Source organism: Camelus ferus, chromosome 1 (assembly GCF_009834535.1).
Source record: "Camelus ferus isolate YT-003-E chromosome 1, BCGSAC_Cfer_1.0, whole genome shotgun sequence".
Classification (NCBI taxonomy): domain Eukaryota; kingdom Metazoa; phylum Chordata; class Mammalia; order Artiodactyla; family Camelidae; genus Camelus; species Camelus ferus.
In genome coordinates this window covers 100040041-100063764 of record NC_045696.1, presented here as the reverse complement: position 1 = coordinate 100063764, position 23724 = coordinate 100040041, and the positions used below count along the sequence as shown (strand labels likewise).

At 35.1% G+C, this 23724-nt stretch overlaps 1 protein-coding gene across 1 annotated transcript in view; it reads right to left on the bottom strand.

The window, feature by feature from the left end:
• Positions 1-2904: 2904 nt before the first annotated feature.
• LOC102514036 (phospholipid scramblase 2) overlaps positions 2905-23724 on the bottom strand; it is a 38418-nt gene continuing 17598 nt past the window's right edge. The window contains exons 4-7 of the mRNA XM_032484178.1: positions 16861-17081; positions 14196-14357; positions 6196-6357; positions 2905-2964 (exon numbers count right to left, since the gene is read on the bottom strand). Coding sequence (XP_032340069.1) covers positions 2905-2964; positions 6196-6357; positions 14196-14357; positions 16861-17081 — 605 coding nt within the window. The remainder of the gene's footprint in view (positions 2965-6195; positions 6358-14195; positions 14358-16860; positions 17082-23724) is intronic.

The window sequence follows — 23724 nt, the reverse complement described above, 5'->3', positions numbered from 1 at the left end:
TTTATTGTATGTGTAGGTGCACAGTGTTCTTTTATTTAATGGTAATAATCTCTTATAAAAGGTTTTGATGTTCAGATTGTCCTTAATTTTGTGGCTGGAGCCCTTTCAACTTTATCGTTTTTGACACGCCACCATCATTCCTTGAGCACCTCCTTGCTATTCCATTAGTTGTTCGAGGCTCATCTTGTACTTTTCCTGGCTTCAACTCTAGGATCAGCCATTTCTCAAAGAGCCCAGTTTGAGTGGAGAATGGTATTCAGAAACCAAGAGCTAGGACTTGGTAGGTAGAATGATGACCTGAGATATGACACTTTCTCTTTGTTCTTTTCAGGGTGAAAATGACAGGAAAAGGGAGTCCCTGCTCCGAATGATCCATGACCCCACATCTCTCTAAGTCACATCACGCTGACGGACAGAATCTCTGAACTGGTAAGGTCTCTGCTCAAAGGCAGACATGGGAAATGGGGGACAAGGTCACAATACCTTTATAGGATTTCTCTTTGTTTTACATACTTTGGTCCTTTAAATGTCTGTGATTAAACAGTGCTAAATTGGTTGAGCCTTATTGATGAAGTAAGAAAAAATGAACTAGACTGTGGGAATATCATGGAATTTAGGCCACAGAAACCATTCTACTAAGGCCTAACAACATCTGTAATAATTGTTTTGTGAATAATCATAAATAGGTATTTTCATAATTTTTTCTAATATATGGCAAATTCATTCACCTAAAAGAATATGATCTGTACTGATTGTAAATAAGTTTTCTTCTTAAAATTATTCTCTTGGTTCCATCTGATTTCTCTTTCTGGAATTCCTATTATGCATAAATTGAAATTGATCTCTCTATTCCTCAAAAATCACCTTTTTTCCTCTAAACTCTGACTTCCTGAAGAGTTTCTAAAATCTGTCTTTTACTTTATTGTGTTATCTTTCTTCTATCATACTTTAACATGTGGTCATCATATGTTTCAACCTTACTAAAATTTTGCCACCTCAGAATGTTCCCCTTTTCTCTATTGCTTGTTCCAAAAAACATATGCAACATCTCCTCAAATCTCATTGAGATTACAAATTATGATACTTTTTGTAATTCCTGATATTTTTCTCATTTACATTTCTAATATTTGATCATTTTTCTCTTTGTAAATAATGAGAAGGAGTTTGTCTAATATTTGAACTTAATGGGTTCTGCAGATAGTGTTTCTGCTTACGTCTTCTGTGCACAGTTGAAAACAGAAGGAACTGTTCAGATTAATTGCTGGGTTGTTTTTTGTTTTTTTGCTTTGCTTAGCCAGAGATCCTAGGTCCCATGCAAAGAAGAGGGAAAACGGGGGAGGGGAGGAATGATAGCAAGATGTAGCTGTCATGAGATAATGTCAGTCCTTTAGCCTCATTTTGGGTTGGTTGTGGTGCCTGACCGCTGGCCTGGAAAGCCCTCCCCTTCTCTAACTGGCGTAACTAATGCCACTGGGATCCAGCTGTGCAAGTACCTCGTTTACCTGGCATGCTGTCTGTACCAACTGTAAACTGAATGTGAGTACCTGTGTTACACCTCATCATTGGAATCTGGCATCTGGTGAATTGATTAGGCTAATGAAAGGTGACCTGGACACCACTTTTCTTGCAGCTCCCCTGCCCTCCCGGTGTTCTCAGCATCAGGAGCCAGTGGTGCTGGAGTTCTGCTGAGATGACAGGGAATCTCTCCCCTAAGCTCTTGTTTCTTAAACACACTTTTCCTTTGCATGAAGTAAATTGAAGTTTAGACATCTCCTCTCACTGGATTCAATTTTGTCTACAAAACAGAGTATAAAAATTTCTTTATCTTTCTGATAGATAGAAATTCTAGTTTTCCAATGCTGGAATTGATTTTACTAATGGTGTCATATGCTTTTGCTCCTTTTAAGGAGATCTGAAAGGGAATGAAAGGTAAATGTACAGGGTTCAGAATACCACCTGACTTGATTGTTCATGGTTTGTTTAAAAATACCAAATATGCAAAGAAATATATCAACAATTTAAAATTTTTAGTGGTTTGATTATTGGTACATTTAATACTAGACCCATATTGAAGTTTATTTTCTGCAAAGGTATATGTGTGCTCTATTAACACATAGAGTAATATCGAGGTTACTGTGTTCTATAAATGCTAGAATGTAGGTGCTAACTATTCCATATATAAATAGTTACTTCAAAAATGATAACGATATCCTAGTTATAGAGTGAGTTCTTACAATGTGTCCTTCTCTGGGACAGAATTATATTTTTCTTTGTTCACTGAAAACTATCAAAATGGTAATTTATTGTCTTGTCATTATGAAGACTTTATTTATGTTAGCAGATTAGTTTATCTAAAAGTTAAATATAATGTGAATTCCTGACTGTAAAACAAATGCATTTTACTTTTCCTTAAATTCCATATTGAGAATTATTTGAACATAATTGTAAAGGAAACTGAAATTATGTGAATCCTTGAATATACAGGATTTACAAAATAACATGAGTTGTTACATATAAAATAACTAGATTTAATAAAGTATAATTTTATAATATAATTCCTTTAATAAGTTTTTCATTAATTTTTGCTATAAAAATGGAAAATAAACCAGAGTATAATTGAAAACAGTTTTTCATAAGAAATTTCATGTCTAAGCTTAAAAAGTCCTATGTCATTTTTCCCAAATACAGAGTGAACATTCAAAGAAAATGTATAAAAACATTTATAAGCCAGGGAACAGAAAATAAACTATATAGTTTCAAAGTGAAGTCACATTCTGGGACTACAGGCATCACAGAGTATTCCACATGTGGTATTTGACTCCAAGAGAAAAAAACAATGAGTCTTCCATTTATATAGTCCCAATCAGTATAGACGTTAAATTTTCTGATGCTTTCATCAGTCTGCTACCATATTCCTAATGTCAAAAGCTGAAAGCATCCATTGTTTTCATAAAACATGAAATCCTATATAAAAACAAAAACACAGAAATGAATTTTCAGCAATAAAACAGAGACAATTCTCTGATGCAGAAATGCTAAGGAATCTGGTGAAACACAGTAATACATCTGTTAAACAAGAAAAATTAAGTGTAAAAAATAACATCTGGGGCAAGTCTATAGCTACATAAAGTTCCACCTTCAGCTTTCCATTTTAATAGCAATTAAATCCTGTGAGTCTATTCATTTGTTGATATCTGCATTAGTTTAATTAATCTTTGGTAATTTCTATTTCACTATAACCTGCCTTGGAATCTTTCTTGTTCGTTCTTTCTTCCTCTACTTTTTGTAGTCGTTCTCTAGCAATGTAACTTGTGACTGGGGTTCCATGTATAATTTTTAGCTTTTTTTTTCCTAAGAATGACAGCCATGTTGAGTCAGAAGGCACCTTAGACATTTTGTGTCAGTTTGATGATTGGTCTTCCAAATTTGCTCCCTATGTTTCCCAGCTTGTTTCATTGCATCAGCATCAATCCAGACTCCCTCCCCTATGACTTTAGCTGAATCCTATGAAATTCATTTCTCTCACACCTGTTATTTTACCTTATCCCTTCAACAGAAATAATTTAATCCTTATTGCTAATAACTTGCAGATAGATGTACTATTACAATTTTACCTCTCAAATTCATTTTTCACATAAACACGAGGATTTATCTTTCTAAAATCTGGATTTATAACTTGTTAATTTATATCTGTTTTGAAACCAACCAATTAACAAAAATTTTTATTTTTTTACTGAAGTATAGTCACTTTTCATGTGTCAATTTTTGGTGTACAGCATAATGTTTTATTCATATACAGACATACATATATTCCATTTTGTATTCTTTTTCATTATAGGTTACTACAAGATATTGAATATAGTTGCCTGTGCTATACAGTATAAACTTGTTTATCTTTTTGATGTATAGTTACTAACTGCAAATCTCAAGCTCCCATTTTATCCCTTCCCACCTCTTTTCCCCCACTGGTAACCATGAGTTTGTTTTCTGTGAGTCTGTTTGTGAGCTGGTCTTGAGATGAGTTAAGGCCGTGGGACCCAAGGCCACGATTGGAGCATTGAGATGAGTTACAGCCATGGGACCCAAGGCCACAATCAGAGCATGTTTATAGTATGCAGTAAATAATTGCTCCACGCATGCATCAATTATATAAGATTTAGAACAAAGAAAATAGACGTACGCATGTGCTAGAGATATTCTGTAAGCCTAATGAACAAAGAAACTCAGACCGCGCATGTGCTGACAGAAAACAGATAAAAGCAGGACAGGTGCATCATAGGCGCACCTCCCTGTGGCAATAAAGTGTTGTTAATCCCATGGTGTCTCCGGCTGAAGTCTGCCCGGCAGTATGGCAACTCCTCGTGCATTTTTTCGTTTGGGCTGCTCACCTCCTAGAACCCCGCATCAGCCTCCCTCGGCTGACACTGTTTCTGTTTTGTAAATAAATTCATCTTTTTTTTTTTTTTTTAAGATTCCACATATATGTGATATCATATGGTATTTTTCTTTCTCTTTCTGGCTTACTTCACATAGAATGTTCTCCAGGTTCATCCATGTTGCTGCTACAAATGGTATTATTTTATTCTTTTTTATGGCTGAGTAGTATTCCATTGTATAAATATACCACAATTTCTTTCTCCAGTCATCTGTTGATGGGCATTTAGGTTGCTTCCATGTTTTGGCTATTGTAAATAGTGCTGCTATGAACATTGGGGTGCATGTATCTTTCTGAATTAGTTTCCTCCAGGTATATGCCCAGGACTGGGATTGCTGGAATATATGGTAAGTCTGTTTTCAGTCTTTTGAGAAATCTGCATACCGTTTTCCATAATGGCTGCACCAAACTACATCCCCACAGCAATGTTGGAGGGTTCGCTTTTCTCTACACCCTCTCTAGCATTTATTGTTTGTGGACTTCTTAATGATGGCCATTCTGACTGATAAGAGTTGATACCTCATTGTAGTTTTGATTTGCATTTCTCTGGTAATTAGTGATATTGAGCATTTTTCATGTGCCTATTGGCCATTTGTATTTGCCTCAAAAAGTTAAAAGATTCTTTGCTTTTATATAACTATTCTTATCATCATAGCTTTAAAAAAAAAAACAAACCTTAGTCATTAATATCATCAAATAGTCCAATTGTCAAATTCCTTGAATGTCTTGTAAATGTGTTTTTACATTGATTTGTTCAAGTCAATATCCAAACATGATCTGTAAACTAGGTAAGTTTGGTCTCTTTTTTTCATTTTGTTTTTATCTTTTTATCTTCCTTGACATTTATTTATTGATGGAACCAGGTCCTTTATTGCTATATATCCTCTCACCTTTTAGTTTTCTCACATTGCATCTCCAAATGAATGTTTAAGATAGTTATCTAATGATTCCAAACCTTGTTTGCATATTGGAATCACCTGGGAGCCCTAAACAGCTTAAAGACCCGGTCTCACCTCCAGAGATTTTGGTTACTAGATCTGAGTGGAATCTTGACATATAAGCTTTGAAAAACTACCCAGGTATTTCTCCCCAGGTGTTTCTACTGTGCAGCCAAGGTTGAAGATCATTGCTCTGTCCCAGATGTCTTTGACTTTGGCTGCATATGGAATCATCTGGGGAACTATACAAACTTCTGATTCTGAGCTTCTGATTTAATTGAACTCGGGTGTGATTTGGTACTTGGGCTTTTGAAATCTCCCAAAGTGATTTAATGTGAAGACAAGGGCCTTGCTCTGTCCCATGAATTTCCTCTCAACTGGCAGTTTGATCTAATGGCTTGATTGGATGTATACACTTATTTCAGATTCTACTCTTGTATTTGAGGATTTAATTTCATAGTGAATCAAGAGGTAATCTCCTTGTTTCACTGAGTTTTATTCCATGTAAGCCCATACTTAAAGTATTCCCCAGTGCACCAATGTTGATTTTTTAATACAAGCCTCAAGGACCAGGACCTCTACTCAACACATAAGGTCCTTCTATTGACATGTGAAACTAAGTAGAGTTTCCAGAGAGAATTAGTCACCTGTGAATCAAGAGTATCAGGAGAAAATAGAATTTCAGAGTCAGGATTAAATGAACCCTTTTGAACAAAACCTATAAATTGAAGAAGGTCATTCTAAAACATACAGTTTACTGAATAATTTAAGAATGATGCTAGAGAAACCATCTATACCCAATGTTAGTGAGAACAGACTTACAATGAGGAAACACGTGCCAATGATCACAGCTTTTATTTTCACATCAACATCTGAAGGGAACTGGATGCCATAGTTACTATAATGTGTAAACATTTCTCTCATAATCCTAGTAAACTGCTTGGAAATCTTGCCAACAACATTTTTTCCATCAAGAGATTTGATCTAAAATGTAAAAAATAAAAAACAACAAAACTCTAGTCTTACACAATTCTAGGTAATTTTAATCTACCTCCAAAGTTTGATTAAAATGAAACAAATTTACTCTTAAAAGTATATTCCAGATAGAACTATGAACATTATATAATTCATTAGATCATAGAGATACATCCATCTATTTATAGATACATAAAAAAACTGTTTCTTTGCCTTAGAGGAGTCGTATAAAAGTAGTTTTGTGAAATATTTAACATTTTTTTATTCTACACTAAGAAAGACTTAATAAATGAGTTGAATTGATCCAAAATAAAAGTTAAGTAAAGACATGAAATATTTCTTAGATGAAATTTCTAGAAGCCATCAGGGAGTAGGAAATGAAATTTGCATCTGAGTTCTGTTCTAAGACAAGCACAGAGAGTTTACATAGGCTGAGTGTTTAGAGGTGATGGGAGGCCCCATTGTCACCCGCTGTCAGAAGGAAAATGTGAAATGTCAGGAGCCTGGAAAAGAGGACTGGCAGTTCTGAGTGTAGGAAAGTAACCAGTAAGTGGGATGCCCCAGGTCCAAGGCTGGGGTCAGACTGGACAACAGGAGGGGATGGGTGACAACAAATGAGAAAGTGTGTATGAAAGAAAAAGGCTCCAAAGTAAATTTCTTCTAAATTTACAGTTCTGCCTGTGGAAAGCCAAGGGCCATGATAAAGAGTTGAACAGCTTATAGCCAGACAGATGCACCTCACCAAGCGGGCACGTAGGGGCTGAAAGTAGCCCCCATTCACCAAAACATGTACAGGCAGGGTTGTGTGAACCCAGGAAGAGGAGTGTCCTTTTCAAGTGTGCACAAGGTACCACATGTACTAGGAACAACCTTATGTTGGCAGTAACATAAATATGCGGAAACTAAAAACTGCTGACTCATTTTATTTGAGAGTGAGTAGTTAAGTTCTTTAAAAACCTGAATTAAACTTCTAATATGAATACTGCGATAGCATGGATTACTCTTCATCAAATATTCATTTCAATTCCCTCCCACTGTAAGCCCAGTATCCTTCCCTGCACATTGAAATTAGGCTTGGCCATGTGCCTTGTTTGACTGACAGAGTCTTAGTGGATGTGACATGAGCAGAGACCTTAAACAGGGCCGAGTGGTTTGGCCTTGAGTCTTGCTCTCCAGGGATCAGCCACCAGAAAAGCACAATCCAGGCCTCTGCTGTTGCTACAGCTCCAGACTGAACATACCAGGAGCAGACCTGAAGCCAAACAGCAGCCTCAGTCAGAGCTGTCTGGCTGAGCCTCGGTATATCCCCCAGACACAGTTAACCTGCAGACCCATAAGCATGAGAATCAATTCCTGCTTTATAAGCCACTGACCTTTAGGGGTTATTTGTTATGCAATGCTATTGTGGCAAAACACACACAAATCTTTCATACACTTTAGTAGTTCACCTTCTAATAGCTGCCATTTTTAGCTAGTAAAGAAATCTTATTTTTTAAATTTATTTTTAATTTAAAAATATTTTTTAAAATAAAAAATACAGCCACTATAATCCCACCACTGAATTTAAGATACTAAAATTTCCCCATATTGATTTTTATAGTGAGACATTTTAAACTCCACCAAAATCATTCCAAAGTTAAAATAAAAAAATTTTTGTGGAAACCTTTAAATATGAATAATGTCTCACAACTTAAAAGTTATGAGAACTAGGTAATTTTTTACCTAAATTCCAAATGACCTTTTAAAAAAGAGAAAAATACCTATAATAAGGTTATTTCAACTCTGAAATAATTAATTTGTTTGTGACACAAGAAACATATATTTAGTTTTTGTGCCTGGCTCCTGACATAGAGCTCTAAACCTCTTGTAACTTGCTGAGTGATAGGAATTATAGGAGTTTTCTTTTGTTTTGTTTATGTACTATGTGGCCTTTATTCCAGGTTTCTAGCACACAGATTCTAAAACCTTTGGAAACTTCTGAGTGATAAATCTTTTGCAGGCTAATGATATGACACTGGCTATGGACTACTTTCAACTTCAGGATGGGGGCTGGTCACCAGGAAGTCCAAACGATGAACAGAGACTTGGCATGGGGGCGGGGAAAGGAGGTGTGAGGGAGAGGCTAGAGATCGACTTAATCACCCACAGCCAATGATTTAATCAGCGATGTCCATGTAATGAAAACTCCATAAAAACTAACTGATAGGGTTCAGAGATCTTCCAGGTTGGTGAATGTATACATATTTTTAGAGGGGGATGCATCCCAGTGCCATGAAGACAGACAGCTATACCTTTCCAGACCTTACCCTAGATATATGCATACCTTGGATATGTTACAGGTTTGGATCCAGACCACCACAACAAAGCAAATCTCACAACAAAGTGAATCACATGAAATTCTGATTTTCCAGGACATATAAAATTATTTGTAAATTATACTGTAGCCTCTTACCTGTGCAATAGCATTATGTCTAAAAAATATATATACATGCCTTAATTAAACATACTTTATTGCTAAAAGATGCTAACTATCATCCCAGCCTTCAGTGAATCATAATCTTTTTGCTGGTGGAGGGTTTTGAAATACTGCAAGAATTACCACTTTGTGACAACAGACACACGAAGTGAACAAAAGATGATGGAAAAATGGTGCTGGTAGACTGGCCTCACTCAAGGTTGCCACAAGCCTTTTGTACAAAGTGCAGTATCTGTGAAGAGCAATAAAGTGAGGTGCAAATAAGAAGTGTGCCTGTGCTTCCTCTTGGTGATCACCTGCGTTCTTGTAATAATCCTTTATAAAACCTGTTCATGTGAGTAAAGTGTGTTTCTGAGTTCTGTGATCCACTCCAGCAAATGATCAAATCTGAGAACCTCTGCTTTATACCAGGTTGGTTAGGAATGCAGGAGTTCTGGGACTTGTGATTGGCATCTGAGGTAGGGGCAGTCTAGTGGGACAGGGCCCTTAATCTGTGGGGTCTGCATCAACTCCAATTTGTTACTGTCAGAAATGAATTAAATTGTAGGACGACCAGTTGGTATCTGGAGAGTTAGAGGACTGTTTGGTATGAGAAAAAATTTCATACCTTTGGTGTCAGAAGTGTGGGTAAAAAAATAGCATTATGTATATTATATTTGAATTAAATTTGTAAGTACATAAATTTAATACCAATAACTGTTAAAGATATTCTAAAAAGAAAACTATAGACTCACATAATATAAATCCAAAAATCCAAGTAGAACACTAGCACAGCATCCTAGGTAAGTATCAAAAGAATATACAATAGTAAGTGTGAAATACTAGAAAATTAATAGAATTTAAAACAAAAGATCGCATCAGTGGTTGCTGAAAAGGTATTTTAGTATTTACTAACTAAACATTTATATAACATTTAGTATACGGATGGCATACAAAGGCTTTACAACTGTTAGGTAATTTAATGCACATGATAACCTTGCATGTTACCTACTATTATTATCCATATTTCCCATATGAAAAAATTGAAGCAAAGAAAGGTTAAGTAATTTGTTCACTGTTACACAGATAAATTGTGGTCATGGGTTTCAAACCAAGGCATTCTGGTTCCAGGGTCTGTACTCTTGGTCATTATGGTATTCTTTTCAAAAAGTTAAGTATCCATTCCTAATAAAAATCTCAGTCAGGAGTCAGCCAACAGTGGTCCGTGGGCATATCTGCCTGCCTTCTGTTTTTGTAAGTGAAGTTTAATGGTGCACAAACGTGACCATTCATTAATGTACTACTTTTGACTCCCTTTATGCCACAATGGTATAATTGAGTTGTGACAATGAACTTGTGGCCCACAACATCTTAAATATTCTCTGTCTGGTCCTGTACAAAAATTTTTTTTTGCTCATTCCTGCTTTAAGTAAATAGGAAGAGAAAAAAATGTTATGAAAACAAGAGTAATATCTTCCTAAAGTGTGAAATATTTGGTACTATTTCAACTGAAATCATCAGCTTGGTAGATACTCCCACAGTTGTCATCATCATCATTACTATTTCTGATCTGTAGTTAGGCTGGAAGAAAAATGAGCCAGCGGGTTTAGAAACACTAGAAAAGCTACCAGAATCTCATTTGCACTGTGATTTTATACCTAGAAAAACTAATAATGCAAAAACACCTAAATTTAACATTATAATACAGTCATATGACTGGATACAAAGTAAAGAAAAATAGCTTTTCGTACCATTTAGAATAAGCACCTCAAAATATAAATATTCCTTCTTAGTAGTGATAAATGGCTACACATTACTTAGGAATAAGCTTAACAAAAAAGTCAGAGGTTCCATATAAAGAAACCTATGTGGTCTTATGAAGTATACAAAATAAGGTATGAATTTGAAGACATAACACTTCTGAGATGGGCGAGGTTTAGCATTGCATGTATGCTGATATTTAAAAATGATGAGCAGGTTTCACTCAGTACTGATTAGATTCTAACTTCTGAAAAACTGAATGAAATTATCTTACTGTTCATATGAAAGGAAAATTAGATAAGAGCAAGCAAATATGATAAGAAGAATAACGAGTGATCATTTTGCTATGGGTAGACAGAGGACATACCATTAAGGCGTCATGAGCATATCATAAGGCACTGCTGTGAACACAGTTAGGTCACTGCAACAGAGCATGGAATCTAGAAATTAATTCCATTACTTGTGGGAATTTAATGTATGGTGAGGATGGTATTTCAATTTAGCAAAGAATATTTACTTAATAAATTCTGCTGGCACAACTGTTCAGCTATCTGAAATAAAATGAAGTTTGCTCCTATCCTGTACTAATAAAACTGCTGATGAGTTAAAGATTTAAATATAAAATTTAAAAAAGATTAGATAAAATATAAGGTTTGCTGTGTACCTTCATAATTAAAACAAGAGAACCAGAAGTTGTGAAAATAGACATATTTGACCATAAACGATTTAAAATTTCTGTATGGCAAAAATATATTTTAAAAAAGTACGAAAACAAAGGGTAGGTTTGTGGGAAATATTTGCAAATCAGAGGACAGATGCAGAATTAATATCTCCAGTACACAAATTATTTTTATAAATTGACAATAAAAAGCAAACAGCCCAATAGGTAAATGGATATTAATACATAATGCAAAAAGAGCAAATAAAAGTAGCCAGTGAAGGTAGAGTAAAATGTTCAAAAGCATTAATTGTAGGACATTATGTATTAGAGATAAATTTCTTCCTTGTCACTTGCTGATCTTAGATTTCCATTTTTAGTTTGAAGTTTGCTGTTTATCTAAGCTGTACCTGGGTGTCATTTCTTTTTCTTTTCCAGAACTCCTGGCAATTTCTTAATCTGAGCATTCATAGCATCAGGTCTGAAAGAATTTTAGTAATTTATCTCTTTGAATATCATTTCAGCACAGTCTCTGTCTTTTCCTTCTCTGTATCTTCTCTTTGGCATATGCACAAGCAGTTGTTTTTTTTTCCCTCCTAGCCTTCTATGTCCCTTCAATTTTATTTTTGTCCCTTCAAATTTATGTCTTTTTCCCACCTCCTCTTTTTAATCAGGCACTGCTCCTTATTTCTGGAGATTCTTCTGATTTGTTTTCGAATCCTTTTTCTTATTCTTCTCTTGTGACTTTTGCTTCTTCTTGGTCTCTTTAGTGTTTATTTAGGTATTTCTTATATGACTGATTGTAGACTGTTCTATTGTATGCCGTTTATTCTTGGTGGATTACTTGCTAGAGCATTATATAATTTTTCAATCTGCTCATGTGAAGATAGGCTTTTACAGTAGGAATAGAGGGTACCCTCAGTGATAATCTTCTACTGTAATTCTGCATTCAATTCTGCCATCTGTATCACCACTCAAGGTCAATTTCTGTGTTTTGAGATTCCTGAACCAAAACAGTGGTATGCATTCAGACATCAAAGTCACAGAAGGGACTGGATTGGATATCAGTTTCATACAGGCGTATTTTTTTGCCCCCACCAAGAGTCCTGGAAGAAGACAGACTGCCCTATCATCTCCATGAGATTGAAAGCCTACTTGTCTTTCTTCTGCTCACCTTTGGAATAATCTTGTCCTGGCTTTAACTACCATCTGTATGCTGAAAACTCCCCAACCTTTTCTTCTGCATACCTAAAATCCAGCATGACTCAAATACAAGTCATTAGCTTTCCACACATCACGTGTTTCTCCTTCAATATTCTTAAATTGGCCAACGCCTTCATTATTCATTCAGCTTCTCAAACATCAGACATCAGAATCATCTCCCAATATTTTTCCTCCTCAGCTGACATCAAATCTGTGAATCACTTGGTTCACTTATGAAATGTGTCTGAATTATTTCCTCCTTTAGAATGACTCCTGCTCCTTCTTGTTCAGGCTGTTGTCCCATTCTACTCCAACTTTCAAAGACCACTGATATCATGATGGAGTCCAGGTTCCACAGTGGTCCCTCGTACTGATAAATCCCGCTTTAAGGTGTCAAACTTTCCATCAGAAATTGATTCAAGTGAGTATGTTTTCCATTCTCTGAAAGAGAATACCTAATTATCATCATCCTAGATGCCCAGGAGAGAAGCTAATTCATTACATATAATCTTGTTTTAAGGCATCCACTGAGAAGGATTGCTGGGTGAAATCTAAGTTTCTTAGCATTAAATACCAGAGTTTCAAATACTTTTCATGTTTTCACTTATTCCCACCAAATAAAGCATCTGCCAGCTGAACGTCTGTTAATGTTGTTCCTTGAATGAATAATCTCTTTCTGCTCCTCTGGATCTTTGATCGATACCCCATCCTCTACACAGAGAACTGGTATTAGGTATACCTATGAAGTCCTTTTACATACATCTCACATACATTGTACATAGCTCTTTAAAAGAGCCTTTATGAAGTCTCTTTACATTAGTTGTGTTTTCTTGGGACTTCTCATCTTTGTCATTAGACTAGGAAGTCCATGTGAAGAGTGATTAATCTTTAAATGAGCAGGGTCTAGCAGAGGAATTGAAAACTATATAACAAGGGAAGCGAGGAGATAATGTAAAAGAAAGATTCTGGATAGTGGAAAACCTTAGGATGTCAGGGGACAGTGGCAAAATTCCTACATGTTATCATAAGGTGGCAGCCCTGCTCAATTTTGGATTTTTTCCTCCTGCAGAAATGTGGGTCCAGTTGAACAGATTTTATGATTTTCTAAGAGAATCATGATATTAAGTTATAAAACACTCAACCTTTATACAACTGCATCTAAATAATATAGTCTATAAGGGCGGATACTACCTGCTGGAAAACTGCTGTGATGAGTTCCTTTATCTAGGAAATACACAGGTGTATTGTGGTTTACAGCAATGGAGTTAATATGAAAATGAAGACTGCAGAGAAGTATAATTGCATAGTACATCTTACACCATTTTTCTTAAAATTCTCTTTGCATAAGTGAGCTTTTTGTAGGAACTCAAAGATGTCAGTGCTTCTAAAGAGGGGCTACAGCACTGACAGCCCATATTTCAGACTAAGGAAGGACCATATGCTTTGGCAATCAGACTTGGTGACAAGGTTACGGTTCTATTTAAAATGGATAATGTACACTGCCTCCATAAGAACCACCACGTTGAAGGGTTAGATGCTTTCCTTATGTTTATTTGACTATAAGGCTGTGCTTCTCTTTTTTTTCATTTAATATAATCAACACTTAAACTTAATTAGAGCAATAATAACCAAAGTTAAATATATGAGCACATTCTCTTCCTCTTGAAATATGTATACAAATCATTATTTAATATATTTATAACATCTTACACAATTATTTTCTCCTTATAGTAGGAAAGCAAATCCTATAAATATTATCACCTCTCTTACCTTAAAATCAACATTTCCACAACAGTTGCACACAAGACATGGACCTATAATTCTTAGAATATCCATTTTATTCTCATTTTGAATTGTAAACTTTGGCAGATATGGGTGCCAAGTCTGAGTAACATAACCTATTGGTACACCATAAGGGGTGTGGACTTCTATCTACAAAACAGAACAGTATATATATTATGTAATCATCATTATTATCATAACAATGTCTGATAACAGTGCTCATTTACTCACTACTTGTTTTCATATTAGTAGTATACTTTTTTCCCATTTTTATTGAGGTGCAACTGACATACAAAATTGTAGTGTATTTAAATTACATAATGGGATGATTTGATACACATACACAGTGTGGAAAGATTACCACAATTAAGTTAAATGAAACAACTTTCACCTCATATAGTTAACTTTTTTTTTTTTTTTGGTGAGAACACTTGAGATATATCTCTTAGCAAATCTCAAGTATACAGTTTAGTATTTTTAACTATAGTCCCTATTCTGTGCATTAGATCCTCAGAACTTATTCATCTGATAACTGAAAGTTTGTAGTGTTTGACTAACATACCCCAATTCTCCCACCCAGCAGCCCTTGGCAATTAGCATTATACTCTGTGTATCTCTGAGTTAGACATTTTTTTAATGATTTGATATATAAGTGATGCCATCCAGTATTTGTGTTTTGAATCTGGCTTATTTTAGTTAGCATATTGGTTTCTCAAAGCATGCATGTTGTCACAAATGGCAGGATTTTCTTCTCTTTTTTGGCTGGATAATATTATACACACACATCTCACATTTTTTTTGTCCATTCATCAGTCAGTGGACACTGAGGATGTTTCCATATCCTGGCTACCGTGAATAAGGGTTCAATAAACACATAAGTGCAGAAATCTCTTTGAGAACCTGATTTTATTTCCTTAGGATATATACTCAAAAGTTGGATTGCTGGATCTTATGGTAGTTCTATTTTTAATTATCTGAGGAGACTTAATACTCTTTTCCATAATGGCTGTACCAATTTACACTTCCACCAACAGAGTGTAAAGGTTCCTTTTTCTTTAAATCTTTGCCAACATATGGCTTGACATTTTGATGACATTGTAACAGGTGTGATATGATATGTCATTATGGTTTTGATTTGCATTTTTCTGATGATTAATGATGCTGAGCAGCTTTTCATATATGTGTTGGCCATATGTATTTCTTCTTTGAAAACATGTCTATTTAGATCCTTTGCTCACTTTCTAAGGGAAAGATACTGTTCTATGCACCACTTAATTCACACTACATTCTTACCAGGTTGATACTATTATCCCTGTTTATAGAGGAAATAACTGAGGAACAATGAGGTTAATTAACTTGTATCATATTCCCCAGCTGCAAAGTGAAAAAGATGAGACACAAACGTGGGGAGGCTACATGCACAGTCTCCACTCTGAGCATTGTTCTACTGGCCTCATGTATTTAAAAAATTTCATACTTATATAAAAATATCTAAATTATTAAAAGCTCTTTTCCTAAACTCCTTTAAAAACAGTGGTTTAGATATATGGACAGAGCCCTGATCACTGGGGCAGTTTTCAAATATGAGTGGCAGTGGTGCTATGATGGAAAGAAAATGGGGCCTGGAGTCTTGGCGGTGCATCTTAGCTGGGCGACCTTGAGAGAATCTCAGTACGTTCATCTGTGGATGAGGACCTCCCAGGTCTCTTTACTGAGACCAACAGAATAATGTATGCGAATGTGCTCCATAAATTGTAGGGAACAGTCCATCAGACTCTCATCTTTCTCTCAGCTATTCCTATATTGTTCTATCTAGGCTAATTAACATGGAAAACAAAACAATTCAGTATGAATAAGGTCAATTTTCCTTTCAAAATAAGTACAGTATTAGACGTCAGATATCTACGTGCTTGTATGTCTGTCCTGCCCTCACAGCTGCCCATATGGATGGCTGAGTGACAGGCAGGGCTGGGCTCAGGCCCGTGGGATCTAGGCAGAGGCCAACTTCCTGTAAACACTCTGCCTGGCGTCTTCCTGAGATCCATGTTCTCTGCCAGGCTGTCAAGTAACATGAAAGAGACCGCTGGACCTCATAGAGCTGAAGGTCCTCACAACTAGCATATCTCTATTACAGGGACTCAAATATGTTACTTTTTTCCAATGGACAACTGAAAAACACAGGAGTTGAGATTTCTCAGGGGGCCTTCTCCTAGGTTTGCTCCTTGTAGGTTGGCTAAAATTGTGAGATGAACACATCTGTCTTTTTCCTCATTCTCCTGTCCACTTGCCTCTGGGATGGCATTCGAGGGTATCTCCATGGTGCCCTCCTCTGGCTTTGGCCAGGCCCTCATGGTCATTTTGGGAGAGGGACTTGACCGAGGTGCCCTACCTGCTTAGCTCTCCCTGAAGATCGAGGAGTCTGGTCTCTGAGATCTCTGATCTCACCCCTAGGAGGTGCCCTACTCAGGGACAGGGGGCTAAGTGCTCACTCTGTTCCACCTGCCTTCCTTCCTGTACAGTTTACTCTCAGGTATAAACCAATAGCTTGTGGACCACTTTTCCTTTAGATCTCAGTTTGATTATATAAATTCAACAAGAGGGTAAAATTCTTACAGAACTACTTTGCAAAGTACCCTGGTAACCGCTCACCGACCTCCTGCAGGCAGCAGGGGAAACAACAGCTGGTACACCTTAGTGGTCTCTTCAGAGTTATGATTTCTTGGCCCTTAAGATCAAGGATCTTTATGATAAAAGGCCTGAAAGATCCATAGCAACATCTGGTACAGAAAGTAGTATCCTCTGCTGCAAAGTATATACACTGTCCAAAGTTGTCCTTAATTTCATATTTGTTATTGGTTTCATGACTTGTTAAGACTAAAAACATACAAGAGGAAGCCATAATCACCATTATGTTAAAATATTAGACTCATAATATTTTAGACATTAGTTTAGATGATATTTCTTAAATAGAAAGAACAGGAAAGGGGTTTAGAGATGATCTAGTCAGAGAAAAAAGGAAAGAGAGAGAAAGAGGAGGGGAAATTAAGCTACAGAGAAATTAAAGTGATTTATGTGAGGCATGGAAAAGAAAATAACGCATATATTCCTGATTGCATAGGCCCATGTCAGAAACGGAGACTCTGCTGTGAGGGCTGGTGCGAAGCTGCAGAGGGTCAGAGCTGTGCTAAGTGTATGCAGAACATGTCTCCTTGTTCATGTGTTCAAGTGTGGAGGAGAATACAGGATGATTGCTCTGTTTATGCTCCTTATAAGATGACATTGAATAAATTGGCTTGAGATTTTGTTTAATAAACCATAGCCATGGCTTATCATTCTGCACTGTGTGAGGAAGGTATGACAGGGCTTATCCTCAATGCACATGTGTGAAAAGGGAGGGAGTGGAATGGAAGGTGAGATAGAACATCACCCTGGGCCCAGGGCACCCTTGTTGAGCTCAGCAGTGGTTGTTCAGAAGTGGGAGGTGGGTACAAGACAAGGCGGAAAGGTGCTTGGCAACCAAGGCTGCAGCTCATAGGATGTCTAGACCACTGGCATCCTAAGTGAACCCTGTACCTTAGAGGGGGCTGGTCTCTTCATGGAGGAAACAGCCATGCTAAATGCTGACACTCATGTGGTATCTTACCAAAGGGCTTCCCATATTGAACTACACTTTGAAATCTCTCCTTGCTTAGGGCCAGGAAGGAGCAAGTAATGGTCCCACTTGTCCACAGCCCTCGTTAACATGTGTCACAGGATGTCAGAGCCACCAAATAATGAGCAATTAATAAAAATATACAGAGACAAAAACCACTCTCTAATATTTGTGTGGATAGACTTTTTAGTCAGATAGAAATCTCCGTCACAAGCTCTATCACCATGACCTCCTTCAAATGTCTTTTACTCAAACAGGCCCTGGACTTTGCCTAAAAGAACCATCTTTGACCTCAATATCTGCCAGACAAATGTTTGATGAGAAAAAAGCTAAATTGATTGAGATGGAATCTATTATCTAACTACTTCATTAAGCACCTTTATTTCAATAATCTTCAGTTTGCTCATCTGTAAAATGAGACCAATGGGTTCACACAATCTCTTAAGTTTCCTTCTAATTACTGAAAAATGAAAACAAAAGAATTCTGTGGTTATGTTTTTATAGTGTATTACATTTTGAACTAGGGCAGCAGTTAAGTGTCTGTTATGGTCTCAGATGCTAAAAACAAAGTAATCTTCATTTCTTTATACAACTCATAATGTTAAAATATGATAGAGCTTTCTATTTGGGACAAAAAGAAAATTAAAGACTTCCCTTTAAAAACACTGAAGAATTAACAACTAGTAATTTGTTACTTACTTTATATTTCTTGCCAAAGACAAGGATTTTCATGAATATATGTAGCTTTTAATCTAAAAACTATAAATCAAGCATTGTAAAATATATAATGTCTTGTCTTTTGGATTACATAATCTCAATAATATATGCCTTGGAATAAAACATTAAAAATTCAGAATGTAAATTATGAAACTTCAAAGAGCTCCTTTCCAGAGAAAACTGATTTTAAAGAAACTGAACAAAACTAATAATAGTATAATATCTAATAATATATATTACAAGTAATATTTTAAGATGATACTTTTAAGTTATTTTTTATTGAGATGCAATCGACATATAACATTGTATTGGTTTTAGGTGTACAAAATAATGATTTGATATCTGTATACATTGCAAAATGAATACCTCAGTAGTTTAGTTAACATCCTTACCACACATACATTCAAATTTTTTTCTTGTGTGGGAAATTTTAAGATCTACTCTCTTAGCATCTTTCAAATATACCATTCAGTACTGTTAATTATAGTCACCATGCTGTACACTACTTCCCTAGGATTTCTTTATCTTATAAATCGAAGTTTGTACCTTTATACCACCTTCACCCATTTCTCCCACCCACAACCCTCATACCTCTGGCAAACACAATCTGTTCTCTGTATCTCTGAGTTTGGTTTCTTTCAGATTCCACATATGAGATCATACAGTATTCGCTTTCTCTATCTAGTTTAGTTCACTTAGCATAATGCTCTCAAGGTTCATCCATGTGTTTGAAAATGATAGCATTTCCCACTTTTTATGGCTGAATTATATTTCAGTGTATATATACCACATTTTCTTTATTCATCTTTCTGTCATTAGAAACAGGTTGTTTTCAATTTTGACTATTTTGTAAATATGCTGCAGTGAACATGGGATTGCATATACTTTTTTGAGACGGTGATTTTGTTTTTTATGGAAAAATACCCAGAATTGGAATTGCTGGATTATATAGTAGTTCTTTTTTTTTAATTGACGTATAATTGACATATGAAATCATATTGATTTTTAAAACTTTTTTTGTGGAATTTCCATACTGTTTTCCATGTTGGCTACACCAATTTACACTCCCTCCAACAGTGCTCAAGGGTTCTCTTTTCCCCACATCTTCACCAGCACTTGTTAGCTCTTCTCTTTTTGATAAGGTTTTAACCAGTATGAGGTGATATCTCATTATGATTTTGATTTTATCTCTCTGATCATTAGTAATGTTGAGCACCTTTTCATGTATCCATTGGCCATTTGTATGATTTTTGTTTTGGAAAACATCTTTTGAGATCCTGTGCTCATTTTTAATCATTTTTTTATTGAGTTTTATAAATTCTTTATATATTTTAGATGTTAATCCCTTATCAGATTTATGATTGGCAAATATTTTCTCCCATTCATAGGGTGACTTTTCATTTTGTTGATGGTTTTCTTTGCGGGACAGAAGCTCTTTAGTTTAATGTAGTCCTACTTTGTTTTTGTTTTAATTTTCTGTTGTTTGTGACTTATACAAAAAAATCATTGCCTAGAACAATATCAAGGAGGTTACCTCCTCTATTTTCTTTTTCTTTTTTTCCGTCTATTTTCTTCCAGGAGTTCTGTATTTCAGGTCTTACATTCAAATCTTTATTCCATTTTGAGTTCTTTTTGATGTGTAAGGTGGTGATTCAGTTTTATTCGTTTGCATGTGTAAATCCAGTTTTTCCAACACCATTTATTGAAGAGATTGTCTTTTTCCCATTGTGTGTTATTGGTTCCTTTGTCATAAAATTTAAAAAAAAATTTTTTTTATTGAGTTATAGTCAGTTTACCCTTTGTCATAAATTAATTGACTGATACATATAGGTTTATTTCTGGGTTCTCCACTCTATTCCATTGGTCTATATGTTTGTTTTATGCCAATACTCTATGGTTTTGATTAATATAGCCTTGTATTATGGCTGGAAATCAGGAAGCATAATTAGTACAGATTTGTTCTTTCTCAGGATTGCTTTAGCTTTTCTGGGGTTTTATGGTTCCCAAAATTTAGGATTTTTTTTTTCTCTTTCAACGAAAAATGCCATTGAGGTTTTGATAGGGTTTGAATTGAATCTGTGGATTGCTTTTGTGTGGTATAGACATTTAAATAATATTTATTATTCAAATCAATGAAGACAGAATGTCTTTCCATTTATTTGTGTCTCCTTCACTGTCTTTTTATCAATGTCATATAATTTTCAGAGTATAGTTTTTCCCTCTTCCTTGTTAAATTTGTTCCAGATATTTTCTTTTAGATACAATTGTAAATGGGATTGTTTTGTTTGTTTCTCTTTCTGGTAGCTTGCTGTTAGCATTGAGAAAGGCAACCAATTTTTGTATATTGATTTTGTATCCTGCACCTTTTCTGTACTTGTGTATTAGTTCCATCAGTTTACTGGTAGAGTTTTTAAGATTTTCTATATAATAACATTTAATTTGAAAATAGAGACAGCTTATTTCTTCCATTCCAATTTGGATGCCTTTTATTTCTTCTTCTTTCTTAATTGCTCTGGCTTGGACTTCAGTTCTGTGTTGAATAAAAGTGGCAACAGCTGGCATCCTTGCCTTGTTCTTGAACTTAGAGGAAAAGTTTTCAGTTTTTCATAATTGAGTTTGACATTAGCTGTCAACTTATCACATAGGGCCTTTTGTGTTGAGATATGTTCCCTCTATACCCAGTTTGTTGAGAGTTTAGTATTATGAGTGGATATTGAATTCCGTCAGATGCTTTTTTTGCATTTAATAAGATGATCATATGATTGTTATCTTTCATTTTGTCAATATAATATATCACCTGGATTGATCTGCGTATATATTAATCAGGTATATTAGCCTGTAATTTTCTTTTCCAATAGCATCCTTTTTTGATTTGGCATCAGAGTAATTCTGGTCTCTTAAAATGAGCTTAAAAGTGTTTCCGCCTCTTATCTTTTTTGAGAGACTTTCAGATATTGGGTATTGTCTAAAATGTTTGATAGAATTCACCAGTGAAGCCATCTGGTTCTGGACTATTGTTTGTTGAGGACTTTTTAATCACTGATTCAGTCTCCTTACTTGTAATTAATGTGCTCAGATTTTCTATTTGTTCATGATGAATTCTGAGAAGGTTGTATGTTTGTAGGAATTTACCTATTTCTTTTAGGTTTTTCAATTTGCTGGTGTATAATTGTTCACAGCAATCTCTCGTAATCCTTCGTATTTCTGTAAGGTCAGTGGTAACATCTCCGTTTTTTGAAGTTTTATTCATTGAACCCTCTCTCTTTTTACCTTGATGAGTCTAACTAAAGATTTGTCTATTTTGTTTATCTTTTTTAAAAAACCCAGCTCTTAGTTCCATTGATTGTTTGTTTGTTTTTAGTCTCCATTTATTTATGCTCTGATCTTTATTATTTTCTGCCACCTAGTAACTTTAGGCTAAGTTTGTTCTTTTTCCAGTTTCTTGAGTTATAAAGTTGTATTGTTTGAGATCTTTCTTGTTTTTTAATGTTGAATTTATTGTTGTGAAGTTCCCTCTTAGAACCACTTTTGCTGCATCCTATAAGTTTTGGTTGTTATATTTCCATTTATCTTAAGTTTTTTTTTTTATTTCTCTTTTGATCTCTTCATTAAACATTTGGTTGTTCAGCACTATATTGATTAATTTCCATATATTTGTGAATTTCCAGTTTTCTTTCTGTAATCATTTCTAGTTTCATGCCATTGTTTTCAAAAAAGGTGTTTGATATGATTTCAGTCTTCCTAAATGTATCAATAATTCTGTTTGTGAAACATACAATCTATCCTGAAGAATGTTGCATGTATGCTTGTAAAGAATGTGTATTCTGCTGCTTTGGGATGAAATGTTCTGTAAATATCTGTTAGGTTCATCTGGCCTAACACGCCATATATGTGCAATGGTTCCTTACTGATTTTCTCTCTAGATGAACTATCCATTGCTGACTGTGGGTATTAACGTCCCCTGCTATTATTGTATTGCTGGCTACTTCTCTCTTTAGATCTGTTAATATTAGTTTTATATATTTAGGTGTTCCTATGTTAGGTGCACAGATATTTACAAATGTTATATCCTTTGGTTGTGTTGACACTTTTATCATTACATAACAAAATTTTTTGTCTTTTATGACACTCTTTGTCTTAAAATCTATTTTGTCCAATATAAGAATAGCTATTGCAGCTTTCTTTGTTTTTAATTTGCTTGGATATCTTTCCGTCACTACAGTTTCAGGGTGTGTGTGTCCTTAAAGCTGAGGTATCTTGTGCAATCACATAGTTGAATCTTGCTTTTTTATCTAGTCACTAGGTGTCACTGATCAGAGAATACTGTTCATTTACATTTAAAGTATTCATATATATATTTATATATATGACATTTAAAGATTACTTTAATATTTTTAAGCACTTTAAAATATTTATTTATTTACTGGTGGGAGGGTAATTAGATTTTTTTATTTCTTAATGGAGGTACTGGGGATTGAACCCAGGACCTTGTGCATGCTAAGTAGGCACTCTACCACTGAGCTATACCTTCTCCCCATAGATATGTACTTATTATTGCCATTTTATTAATAGTTTTCTGGGTGTTTTGCAATCCTTTGTTCCCTTCTTTTCTCCCTGTCTCTGCCTTTGTGCTTTGAGAATTTTATGTAGTGATATGCTTAGATTTCTTTTTCTTTATACTTTATGAATATACTATAGGCTTTTGCTTTGGAATTACCATGAGGCTTATATAAAACATCTTATCTTTATAACAGTTTGTTTAAAGTTTAAAACAACTTCAGTTTGAACACATTCTATAGGGCCACTTTCTTACTCTTCAACCCACCACATTTTATGTTTTTGATATCACAATTTGCATCTTTTTACCTTGTGTATCCATTAACAAATTACTGTAGTTATAGTTTTTTTACTTTTGTCTTTTAACCTTCATATTAGATTTATAAGTGATTAATCCATCACCATTTTAACTGTAGATAATTCTGAATTTAACTATATCTTCACTTTTGCCAGTTAGATTTATACTGTCATACGTTTTCCTGTACTACTTTGTGTCCTTTCATTTCAGCCTGAAGAAGTCTCTTTAATATTTCTTGTAAGGAGGTCTATTGGTGATGGATTTCTTCAACTTTTGCTTGTCTGGAAAACGCT